Source organism: Carassius gibelio, chromosome A6 (assembly GCF_023724105.1).
Source record: "Carassius gibelio isolate Cgi1373 ecotype wild population from Czech Republic chromosome A6, carGib1.2-hapl.c, whole genome shotgun sequence".
Classification (NCBI taxonomy): Eukaryota; Metazoa; Chordata; class Actinopteri; order Cypriniformes; family Cyprinidae; genus Carassius; species Carassius gibelio.
In genome coordinates this window covers 23593011-23606231 of record NC_068376.1, presented here as the reverse complement: position 1 = coordinate 23606231, position 13221 = coordinate 23593011, and the positions used below count along the sequence as shown (strand labels likewise).

General features: G+C 39.3%; 1 protein-coding gene across 3 annotated transcripts; it reads right to left on the bottom strand.

The window, feature by feature from the left end:
• Positions 1 to 2194: 2194 nt before the first annotated feature.
• LOC128015793 (POZ (BTB) and AT hook-containing zinc finger 1) lies at positions 2195 to 12186 on the bottom strand. 3 transcript variants are annotated; one of them, XM_052599923.1, is made up of 6 exons: positions 10718 to 12186; positions 10557 to 10620; positions 8716 to 8887; positions 8227 to 8388; positions 6232 to 6441; positions 2195 to 4839 (listed from the first exon to the last, which is right to left on the bottom strand). In XM_052599923.1, exons 1-6 carry the CDS (start codon positions 11887 to 11889, stop codon positions 4376 to 4378), a joined length of 2244 nt encoding a protein of 747 aa, XP_052455883.1. In that variant the 5' UTR covers positions 11890 to 12186; the 3' UTR covers positions 2195 to 4375. The 3 variants fall into 3 exon arrangements, with proteins under 3 accessions (XP_052455883.1, XP_052455885.1, XP_052455886.1); XM_052599925.1 differs by lacking the exon at positions 6232 to 6441 and having other exon boundaries at positions 10718 to 12185; XM_052599926.1 differs by lacking the exons at positions 6232 to 6441; positions 8227 to 8388 and having other exon boundaries at positions 10718 to 12184.
• Between the last annotated feature and the right edge of the window lie 1035 nt (positions 12187 to 13221).

The window sequence follows — 13221 nt, the reverse complement described above, 5'->3', positions numbered from 1 at the left end:
AATGGATCTATACTAGCGGATTGTGCTGCTGAAAGTGAATTCATATATAGTCTACTCATCATAGTAATCATCATAAATAATTAAAACACTTCACCAGAATTGCAAATTTAGGAAAGTTAAACATCCTCTTCAACAGAGGTACATACATTTAAAGCATAAAAAAAAGAAAAAGGATTCATTTAAATGGTTTATTTATTCATCCATTGCACTTCAGCCCTGATTCACACTGCTGTTCTTTCAAGTTAAATATCCAACATTTCAAATCTTTCTGCATTTCCTGTACATTTTCTACTGCCCAGCTATTTAATACAAATGGAAACACAAAATAAGCAGTGCTGTACCGCATTATGCAAGAAAAGAATTTTTCATTGAAAACAATATGCATAAATTCAAAACTCTGCTCACCTCTGATCACTTCCTCATTACTGCTAACCTAGCACTTACTCCTGAAGTGGCACACACTCCAACGCAGGTCACCTTTCGACGGAACCTACGCTCACTCTCTCCATCTCGCCTATCTGCTGTGGTTTCATCCTCTCTTCCACCACTCTCTCAGTTTACTGCTCTGGACACGAACAGTGCTACGGACACTCCACTTTAACATCTTGCTTGGACAACTTTTGCCCACTGTTGTCTAGACCAGCACGCACTGCCCCATCTGCCCCCTGGCTGTCCGAGGTTCTCCGTGAACATCGCTCTAAACTCAGGGCAAAAACATCGCTCTAAACTCAGAAATCAAAAAACTCTACGGACCTCAGTGTGTATCAATCTCTCCTCTCTTCCTTCTCTGCAAATGTCTTCACAGCTAAAACATCCTAACAGCTGCTGTGACGCTCAGACACTCTTCAAGACTTTCTCTTCTCTTCTTAATCCGCCGCCTCTACCTCCTCTATCAACTCTTACAGCGGACGACTTTGCAGCTTTCTTCACAAATAAGACAAGATCCATCAGTGACCAATTCTCCACACCGCAGACTGAGGACAACTTCACAATGACCGATGCACACTCTTTATCCTCCTTCTCCCCACTCTCAGAGATGGACGTCTCCAAAATTCTCCTGTCCAATCATCCTCCTACTTGTCCACTTGATCCTATCCCCACTCACCTCCTTCAAGCGATCTCTCAGTCATACCTTCACTTACTCACATTATCAACTCCTCTCTTCACTCTGGAACATTTCCCTTAGCATTCAAGCAGGCTCGGGTAAGCCCACTGCTCAAGAAACCATCTCTAAATCCAGCGCTTCTTGAAAACTACAAACCGGTATCCCTTCTTCCATTCATTGCAAAGACACTTGAGCGAGCTGTGTTCAACCAGCTTTCTATGTTCCTTGGACAGAACAACCTCCTGGACAGCAACCAATCTGGCTTCAAAAGTGGCCACTCAACTGAGACTGCTCTGCTCTCGGTTACTGAAGCCCTGCGACTAGCAAGAGCAGCTTCAAAATCCTCGGTACTCATCTTACTGGACCTGTCTGCTGCTTTTGACACTGTTAATCACCAGATTCTCCTGTCCACCCTCAGAAAGATGGGCATCTCTGGAACTGCTCTCCTGTGGGTTAAGTCCTACCTCTCTGACAGATCCTTCAGTGTGTCTTGGAGGGGTGATGTTTCAAAGTCACACCACCTTGCTACTGGGGTTCCTCAAGGCTCAGTACTTGGACCACTTCTCTTCTCCATCTACACGACATCTTTAGGATCTGTAATTCAGAAGCATGGCTTTTCTTATCACTGCTATGCTGATGACACCCAACTCTACTTCTCATTCCAGCCAGATGACCCGACGGTAGCTGCTGGTGTCAATAAAACAAGTCTTCGTTACTGGGCCCTTACTTGAGTTTCTTTATAATTTTGACTTTCAATCAGACAAGGAGCAAGAAACTGATTGGCTTTGGAATCATGGCAGCACTCATGCAAAGGTTTGTGTATGCATAAAGGTATGCACAATATTAGCAATAATGAAAAGCATAACTTTGGTTTTCTGCTACATTTTGGCCTTCTTACCACATCATCCTCGCTTACTAATCTTATACATATAAAATGTATGTGTTATGATTGGATTTTTCACCCGTCAAGTATGAAATAATGAAAACCTACATGATTGTTTTCACAAAAGATTACTAGTCACATTTTGTACAAAAAAATAAAAACACTGAAAAAAATAAATAAATAAATAAAAATCACAAGAAAGAAAATTCTCAAATACAATTTTATTTTATACCCATCTCTGTGCCAAATAGACAGAGACACAAAAAAACAGTGTACAAAAACAAACATCAATAGAAAAGTATGCTTCTATCCAAATGTCCAAAAATTGATCAAGGTTGTGACAAATTGCAGAGAAACAACATTTTGTCAGAAAAAAAAGGTAGAATACCAAACAGACAAAAATTCTATGTGCATGTCTTTATACAAAAGTGTCAATGAAACTCTGTTTGTATATGGTTTTCATAAGATAGGTCCTTTAAATGACAGATTTTTCCTACCCATCGCTGTTCACAATCAGTACTGGGAAGGCACTTTGCAACATACAAATATACAAATACAAAAGCAAGAAAACAAACAAACAAATGTCTCCAGTGATGTAATAAGCCAGAACACCATACAAGACAAATAACGACAGCAACAAAAATAACAGACCAAATCCCTACAAGTTAAAATGTATAAATAAATAAGGGCAGCAAATATTCAAATCACACTTACTGGGCAATGGACAATGATTGTTACTATTAGAAGCATAACATTGCAATCAATTAACAGATGTTATGAGCTGATATTAGCAATGATTAGTCAAATAAGCAAGCTGAAGCAAAGAAACCTGCAGGTTTTCCACTGCCCAGATCAGTCCGCTTCAGATTTTACGGCTGTGCATGAAAACATTAAGTCGAACAAGTACATATGGTAATAAAATAAAGATTTGTGTGTACAATGTCATCTATAGCTTCCATCTTAAGTGACCGCTTGCAACACTCCTGTAACACTGTACAAACTGCCATTCCAAATACATTTACTGTACACTATACTAATAACCTGCAGGGTAAAAGAAAAAGAAAAGAAACCAGCATTAACACTGCATTTAGAATAAGTCTAACACTAGATACACACTCAAATACTTGCATAATAATACAGACACAACAAAATGATGGATTTGTCAGTATCAACTTAAAATAATTATTTTAAAACTTACTCTTCCAAGAAAGAAAAAAAAATCCATTCATTTAACAAGGCCAAGGAAAATCTATATACAAGAACCCCGTTTACATAAAATGATATAAATGGCCATACATATATACATATTTGTTTTATATATATGAATGTTACATGTCATGTATAGTGACAAGACTTTTAAGTTAAGCAGGAATGTACTGAACCACTTAGAAAAACTCTTGATATATTAAAAAAAGATTACAAAGCCCTCTGTATATATTACATTCTAGAGATAAAGGACATTGGAGAGACTGCAGCATACATACGTGTACTCATATACACGTCATCATTCTCACGCTGTCCTCCTGTCGGCTGCATGATTCAAGAAAATAGCACGTCGCAACAAAACTCAATATATACCTTTTCTTAAAGGAGACTTGGACACCGGTATCAATAAGTTAATAAAATATATTCTTTACTTCTTGCTATATCTTACTGTGAAACCTGAAATTGGTCCCTGTTGGACATTTGTCTCAAAACATGGAAACAAAGAAACACCAAAAAAAAAAAAAAAATTATACAGAGATAACAGCCATTATTTGGCCTGAAGTTTTCAAGGATTTCAATTCATTTAAATATTTGTCAAAGTAATTCCTTCAGCAAAAGTCTAAAACATTTATATGTTATGACTGGTTGCTGTAGGTTAAAGGTCATTGGACTACAACAGTTGCGTAAATGACTCAATGTTTTCTGATTGTGAAAACTTTTGTTTCGTTTAGATTTTGTTAAAATTGTAACACTTGCTATTGTTCTGCTTCTTGGTGAGGTAAGTCTGGGCACTGATAAACTAGAGGTAAATTCTAAAAAAGTTTGGGGGATCAGTTTGTCTTTTAAAGCAAACATCATCCTCAATCCACCATCTGGAAGCTGAGATACACGCGTGTCAAAAAATACCCAATATACATATAATAAAATAAAAAAAATCAGGATAGACCAATGAAATTGAGGATTTGTCCAAAGTGGAATAAACAGATTAGCTGCTTCACACCAAGATGGCATCCATGACGGCAAAGTCAAAACATTAACAAACATTACAATAGTAAGAAATGTGAAAAAAAAAAGTAGTCTACGTATGGCGTCAAGGAGTATGAGACAACAGAATAAACTCGCAGTTATCAAACGTTTGGTTATCCAAAAAGGTTAGAAGAAATGTCTGTGTCTCAAAGGGGTCATTTGTCCCCTAAACCAATTCCACTGCTGCCCATCTCAGAGTCCACTAGTGAGGAGGCAAAGGCCGACTGGACGATCTGAAAACCAAAGGATTCAAGAAGTGACATATTCTGTTGGGGAGAAAAAGGTGAGCCGAGATCACCGAGACCGGACCCGGCTGCAGCACGTTTCTTATGAACCCGGTGATGGTGCTTGTTGAGGTAAGACTTTGTGCGGAAAGTCTGGCCGCAGTCGCCGCAGGCAAACTTCTTTTCTTGGTCCATTTTTTGGATGTTTTTGGATCCCCCCGGCGAGGTCACTGCATCCTCAGCTTGGCCATTGAAGATGAAAGATGTCACCTCCATTTCTTCTCCCTCAACTTTCTGTTCAGCTTTGAGGTCCGTTCCGTTGGAAAGGTCCCCGAAAACTGCATCCGATCCATCAGAATCCTGATGGGGGCATTTCCCAGCATTCTCCTGCCCGTCTGAGGTAAACACGGAGTGGGGAAGGGGATATCAGGGAAGGAGGGGGACAGAGAGATATATAGGAAGAGAGAAGGAGCCTCACATTTAGCAACATATCTAAAAAATTAACTCTCATGACCACAAAAACTACTAGCTTGTCTATCACTGAGCATTATATTGTGGCGGGTCTAATTTTTTTTGGTGCTGTTATACTTTGGTTAAGAAAGAGAAATTGAATCTTTAATTAAGGGAAACTGTATTCTATTGTGTACAGCTCCTAAAGGAAATATAATTCTGATTCAGATTATTCAGTCCGCTGAGTACCTCTAGGGTCTAGAGCAGTGGCACTTAACTTTAGTTTGGAAACAAAAATGACAAATTATTTTTTTCATCATTTCTGCCAATATTTACTCACCCTCAAGTTGTTCTAAACCTGTATGAATTTCTTCCTTCCATGGAACACCATAGAAGATTTTTTGAAGAAATCTGGGAACCGAACAACATTGGAGCCTATTGATTTATAGTGTATGGATAAGAAAAAAAAAAGTATTCTATGTTCAAAAAAGAAAAAAAAAATCCAGTTTTGGAACAACATGGGGATGAGTAAATGATGACAATTTTCGTTTTTTAAGTATAGCTTCTTAGACTTCTTCGGCACAAAGTAGACACTTTCCCAATACCAATCATGAAACTTGATACCCAAAACTTTAATATTTTTTTGTGCTTTTTTCCCCACATGTATAGCTGCCAATAACAAAGTGACACTTCAGGGCATGAGACCAAAGATCATTTCTGATTGGCTTAGAAGCACCTTATTAGGGAAAAATGAGAACTTGTGCTACAACACTGTCATTAACGAGTCACATTGAATCTCTATGAGCAAGATGTTGAGTACCAATGGTCTAGAGTTCCATGCTCTTTAGATTCGATTCCATTCAACTTTATTGTCATTGCACATGTAAGGTACAAGGCAACGAAATTCAGTAAGCATCTAACCATAAGTGCAATAAGCAGTAAGTACAGGATATAAAGTGTCTACAATAAGGACATTCGTGTCTTTAACTCTATTCCACTATTTTGTACTCAAACAAATATATATAATTTAAGCTGGCTACAGGGCATTTATTTTATGGCCCCTTGAAACTATTATTAAATACAATCCAGTTCTTCCAAAGTATAAACTACGAAAAACAAAAGAGGTCAGATGTGGGTACTGTTAATGTAAACAGATGAAAATCAAGCAGCATTGAGAACCACCAGACAAAAGCATGAGCAAAATGCTGACGAGCCAATTATTACGTAAGAACTTAAGTGCTTAGCCGATATTTGTGCCAAACTTATTAGTTTCAGCATCCAGACAACCTCAGTTCTTTGGCTCACCACATTGCCACCCTCCAAACAGCCGTACTGACCTGTAAGAGGTCCGTGAAGTGGAAACCCTGGTGCTCCAGAAGAGCGGCACTCCCAGAAATAGGGAGTTGGACCTGACTTGCCCAGAAGCAGCTCAGGCTGCAGGCCCAGGGCCGGAGGGACGGGCTGGGGTAGAACTGGCCCAGTTAGCCCCCGAAAAGACCCCTCGGTCTCTGGAAAGGTAACCAGGAGACGGCGACTGGTGCAAAGGTCTACACCGCCAGTAACCGCCCCAAGAGGTAAGTGATATGGATAAAGGAACAGACAGAGAGGCCAAGGGGGACAATTCGCAGTCAATACAGTCAGATGACCACTAGCTTCACATCAGTTCAGAAACTGTGAAAATTGTTTGTTCAAAGCTAAAATGACAAAAAATTACTTTTAAATGAATGAATCTTTTTCTTTCATTACATGCCAAGCCAGCAGCTCGATGATACTGTTGGAGTGATATTGTAATGGCAATTCTGTACTGATGTAAAGTTAATGCTGCTTTTCTGCTTTATTTCTGCATTACGTTTTGCCTATTAACTCACTTGAAACAAGAAAAACATTTCATCTTAATAATTCTTGGCATTTCCATTACTAAGGAATCATGGAAATATTCTAGAACACTTCCTTTAGAAGAAGAAAAAAAGTGGTCTCCATAATGTTTCCCATCATGTTCAATAAAGACATTCCCAATCACAAGCTGCTGGATTCTATGGCAATAATTGTTTGAAAAAGGTCCATTAAATCCACAGAAACAATGTACAGCGTGTACATATGCACTTATGTGGACATGCATGAATGATTGATCAAAAATGCTTTCATTATGCCAGCACTTGATGGAGATGATAGTAAGCCACACAGAATGGGACACATGGCCATGCTAAATTGGTCAGCAGCAATGTAAGTGACTAGCAGACAAAGCTGATTGATAGGGCTGCATCTATTATTTAACTCATGTCTTAAATCAACTGTATCTCTAAATTCATCTTATTTAAAATCACGACCACTGAAGATACTTGAAGTAATAGTTCACCCAAACTGAAAATGAAAGTTGTAGATGAGTTTGTCCATTGGAACAGATCTGGAGAAACTTGCACACCAATGGATCTGGGTCTGCAGTGAATGGGTGCCATCAGAATTAGAGCCCAAAGAGGTAATAAATACATCACAATAATTCACAAGTAATCAAAAATAACAATTTTAACAAATTATAGACTTGTATTTTGGACAGAAGTAATGGTTTCAACTTTCAAGTAAAAAAAAAAAAAAAAAAGTTGTTGTTTTTACTTCACTAGATGTTAACTGATGGACTGGAGTCATGTGGATCAGTTGTGGAATATTAAGATGCTTTTAACAGCTGTTTGGACTCATTCTCATTCTGATGGCAGCCATTCACTGCAGAGGATTCATTAGTGAGCAAGTGAAGTAAAGCTACATTTCTCCAGAACTGTTCCAATGCAAAAACAAACTCATCTACATCTTGGCCTAAGGGTGAATACATTTCCAGCAAATTTCCATTTTAGGGTGAACAACTCCTTTAAATGTATAACTTTCTTATAATTTACATCTGGCAGCTGTACATTATAATCAAAAACCCTAAAGTTTACAAAATTACAACTCTACATATGCAATACTTCATCAGTTATACAAAGGTATCATTACAATTGCCCATTTTGGTATCCATTTTGCACAACTCTACTATCTGAGCTAAAGAAATTCATCCTAGCATTCCTCTTAAAAAGTGAAACACAACCCATACTTTCAGCAACAAATCCTTTCTCATCCACTGAGAGAAAAGTCCTGAAAGATGTTGTGATAGGGGAGAACAGCCAAATTCTAAACAACATAACCCTGATTCCCTGCTGCATTAAATGAAAGATGTGCAGCGCTACAATCTGTGTATGCGGGTGAGTTTCTGTGCAAGCAGATGCAGCATCTGATTAGCAGCAGTGAAAAAGACAGCAAGTGAGCGAGCAACAATTTGACGCTGTGGGGAGAGGCTTGCTTGCCTTCCACTGCGCACTGGCGTCCTGAGTGGTAGGGGGCGCCGTTGTGCATCTGTGGTCTGTTGGTGCGAGGTTCAGGGAACTGATGTGCTGCAGAGGAAGGGAGCATGGACGAGCTGTGGTGCGTTTTTATGTGCACCTTTAAGTAGGATGCAGTAGAAAAACCTGAGACCATCGGAAGAACAAGTAGGAAAAACAAATACAAACAATAAAACAAAAAGCAAAACAATACTCAGTCTTATTAATCAGAGGTTTATTCTATGACAAAGTACATGCCACGAACCTTTTAAGTACTACTATTTAAAACTTTAGCCTTTTTTCCCTTAGACAGTTTACTGCATTGAACCTAAACTAACTTATTAAGGATGGTGCCATTGGGAATAAAAACATGGATCATTAGCTGCGTATTTCGTATAAATTCACAGCACATGTTCTGCTTTCTATATAAGCTTTTGAAACATTAGTTAATTAAAATGCATGTTTGACCAGTACCTTTGTTGCATATTCCACAGTAGTTATGAGGTCCTTCACTGTGTTTTTTCAAGTGGTCGGTCATGTAGGCAGCCCGGAGGAATTTTCCACACACTTGACATGGTATCTTATCTTCATGGCACGCCAGGTGTGACCTCAGGCGGTCTCGTGTTGCGAAGGATGCATTGCAAATCTGAGACATTTCAAGATATGGTTTAGAATATTTCAGTTCCAATCTTCTACATAGAATGAATCTGAATGAGGACCTGGGCTGTCAAAACAACATCCGAAACAATAAAAAGGCATTATTAAAGGATCATCCCATCCTAAACGTGGTCAATATGACTTGTGTGCTACATATTGCAAATATTTTGGAGCCAAATTATATTATAGCTTTGAGTGAAGAACCAACAAAAATGTTATATCACCATTAATTATTATTTTTTTTCTATAGAATATTGCAGTGTTTACTAAAAATTATCTGTGCACATCACTTTTTTAAATTCATGTACTATTGTAATTTTTAAAATCAAGAACATTAGTACAGACGATTTTCAAAAAACTAAATCAAGTCCCACCCTGCATTTTTTCTTTTTCCAAAAAGTTTTTCTAGATGTCACAGTAGGGTACAGAAGATAATTCTAAGTTTCATGCCGACATTAAGTCATTATTTACTGATAATCATCGCCTGTTGCAAATTGTTGACCACTGTGACCACAGTGTTTTTACATGCACTTTAAAAGTTGTATTGCAGTCCAACTAAAATCATGCCAGTCAGGTTTTTGCAAAGTTAAACTAACAGACTAACAGATAATTCAACTGTACTTTGGCTTTGTCCAGCATGTAGCATGATAACAACTACAAGTTAAACTAATCTGATCTATCTGGTTTGTGAATGAGTCATTTGTTGCATCTTAATTCACCAATTTATACTATACCCTAAAAGTATATATTTTTCTGTTAAGAAAAAGTACATACGTTTGAGTGTGTAGCAGAAGAGTAGACTAGTTTTGAGAAATAGTTTTAATAGACCACTCTGTCACATAGTTACTTGCATCCTCTCACTGTAATCTTAAAACGTCCTCACATGTACACACTCCACATTTCAGGTAATTTCATTTATTTACCAGGGTATACCTTTGGAATACTAATTTCAACATACTAAGATTTGGAAAACACTAATTCTAAAATGTAATATTATTTAAGATGGATAGCATGAGAATTACGTAGGACGCAGCAAGTGAGAGCAGATTTGTGAACTGCAGCAACTGATTAATTAAATAGATTCAAAAAGCGATTAATTAAATTAACTGGAAAAAAAAATTGCTCTTGCGCCAAGAATTTAAGTGAAAAACAATTAAAATTCAGGGGGCAGTTACATATAGTGCTTGGAGTAGTCTTAAGTCAACTAACATTTTCTGCAAGACTGGTCAAAATATTTTCAAGTCAGTTACATAAAAAAATTAATAAAAAAAATTAATAAAAAAAAAAAAATCAAAGCATTAAGACTGGTTATCAATTGGATACCTACTAGTAAGTCAAAGTAGTTCCCTATCAAGTTCCCTCCTTTCAGGGAACTGATATTACGTACATAACCGGAGACGTTCTTAAGATACTGTCTATGTTTATGCATCTGGTCCCAAGTCTGTTTCTCACACAAAGCTTCATATGGCTTCATAATTTGTATGGACCATATTTATAGTACTTTATGGTGCTTTTTGTCATTTTGGAGTATGACATTCCTATGTCACTTTCAATATATATAAACAAGTACCTGGAAAATAATTCCAGAAATTCACTTTCTGAAAGAAAGTCATACACATTTAAAACAACACAAGTACATAAAGTTTAGTATTTTTCACCTGACATTTGTGAGGTCTCTCTGTGGTGTGAACCTGCTTAATATGTCCATTCAGATGGTCTGGCCTACAAAAACATCACACAAACAATTTATGATGATGACACAAACACATAAGCGAATGCTATATTTGTAATAAATGCATCTATAAATGACTGCACTCACCTGGAGAAACCTTTACCGCAGCTTTGACAGACATACGGTTTACCCACCGAGCCGTCGTGAGACCGCACGTGGTAAGACATCCTATCCTTGCGTTTGAAGCGCAGCCCGCACACCGGACACGCGTACGGTTTCTCGCCCGAATGTGACAGTTTGTGCCGGTTGAGGTGGTAGACGTCACGGAAGACCTTCCCGCACAGATCACACGCGACGTGTCGTCTCGTCCTCTCGCGTTTACGGTTGTCCGCGGGCAGACCGTTTTCCTGAAACTTCGACTGGGGATGAGAGACCATCGTCGGGCCGTCCACAGCGACCAGCTCCACTCCCGTGCTCACCCCGCCAGTGAACGTCCCGTGCTGCATCTCGTGGTTTCTCAACTGGACGTCGTCTGGAAACATCTTACCACAAACCCCGCACGAGAAAATGCCGTCATTTTCGCTTTGAGCAGTGCTGTTATTGTAAGTGATCGGCTCTGTTGTGGGCTCTTTTTTGGGTCTCCCTCTAGCTCGCTTGGCGCCGTCGCTGTTGGGAAACTCCAGCGGGGAAACAGCTAAGTGATCGGTGGCTGGTGCTCCGGGAGCGGCCGCCTGCGATTTATTACTCGGTTGCGTCGGATCGCCACTGTCACTGTCATTGTTGTCGGTAAACACAGCGCCGTTAGACACGCTCCCGTTTGACATGTCCACGGGCAGGGGATATGACAGCTGCTCAGCGGCCCTGAACAGACTGTGCTCGCCTCCTCGGGAAGGAGGCACGAGGATCTGCACGTTGGACTGTTTGATGACCTCCTGACAGATCTCGATGACGGATCGCATGAGCAGAAACTTCGCCGCGGTCATGAGCTCCGGGAAGCACTCCAGACGCACCACGATCTTAGACGTGTACGCGAAGTCCAAGATGTCTCGGAAAACTTTGGGGCTAATCGTGTGCATCTCCAGCTCTTTGCTCTGGCTGTCGTCTTCCGTTTGACAGCTGAACACCGACTCAAAATACTCGCTGCACGCCGCCAACACCGCCTTGTGCGCGGGGAAGCTCTCCTCTCCGACGCGCAAGATAACATCACAAAACCTGCCTCCATCTTTTCTCTGGCTGTTGAGGTTGTGTAGCATCTCGGCGCTGTGTTTGCTCACCTGGTACGTGTAGGAGGAATTCCACGGCTGTTCTGTCCTCTCCATGCCGCCTTTATTTAACAACCGAGCCTAACGCATACGACGGAAGAGGTAGACAAAGCCAAACGAACGGCAAACACCCAATAAACAGAACTACTCAGCAGCGACCACCACTCCTCGCCTTTTTAGCATTTAACATGTTAGCAGGGGGAAAAATGGCAGCCCCCCAGCTTCCTGTGAACTTTGACCTTTGCTTAAAGGGAGGGGGGTGTCGTTCGCGTTTTATAATTTCCGTTTTAACAATGTTTAATACATTACTTCAATCCAAAGATAAGGCGCGGATACTAGTCCCACATCGAAATTTAAGTTTCGTGTCCGTCTTCCTGGTTCGCAGCGTTATGAATTCACATCCTTGTTTTCCAGTGAGCCCCCTCCCTCAAATGTACGCCAGACACTGAATACATGACAGCAGACCCTTTCTCTACACTAACATATTTAGGAAATATACGGTAAACGAGAACAAAATTAAAGTGAACAGTCAAAACTCTTGAAATGACACAGTAGCCTAGACAGACAGCTGCTCTCCTGAACTGCTAGTGTACTTTTCAATCACAAAGACACAGACAATAGACTAAGGTAGTTGTTGAGGACTGTACTCTGGCTTGCAGTGTGTCTGGATGCTGTATTGTTCGTACTTGTGGTAATCTGATGTACAAATACTTTAGGGAAATACTTTTTTTTTTTTTTTTTTACATTAAATAGCTACATAATGCAATTTTATATATTTAGATTTTATGTATATATATATATATATATCCCCCCCCCCCCCCCCCCCCCCCATTTACTCATCCCATTTTTAGTATCGGTCTTGTCACTATCAAGATTGTGTTGTGGAGCTTCCGTCACCAAAACATATCACACTGGTTTCACACCAAAATATTTACCATTTTTGAGTTCATTGTCTTTCTTGGACAGAAAATCCAAATGTCTATTTATATATAAAAAAGTTAAACTTAAACTTTTTTACTAGTTATTACAAATCAATTTAGCCTCTAGGACTTCGTTTTGCATTCATATTAATTTTGTGTTGTACTTTCATGTAGTTTTTGTGCTTTTGAGCTTTTTTAGTTTTTTTTAGTTCATGCATTATCCAGTGTCCTTGGATTTGTAAAAAGCCTGATTAAACACAGAACAATACTGTGCAGAGCAAAGTTCAGTAAAGGGAGTATAGCTTGGACATGCATGGGTAACACTAGAACAGACTCTAATTTATGGACCAAGGACACCAGATACATGCAAAGCTATGAAATTCTATGAACATTTTTTTGCTACAGCAGTTTTGCCACTTTGAAAATACACTTGGCAAAAATATACCAAGATGACTGTCTAGTTACACTG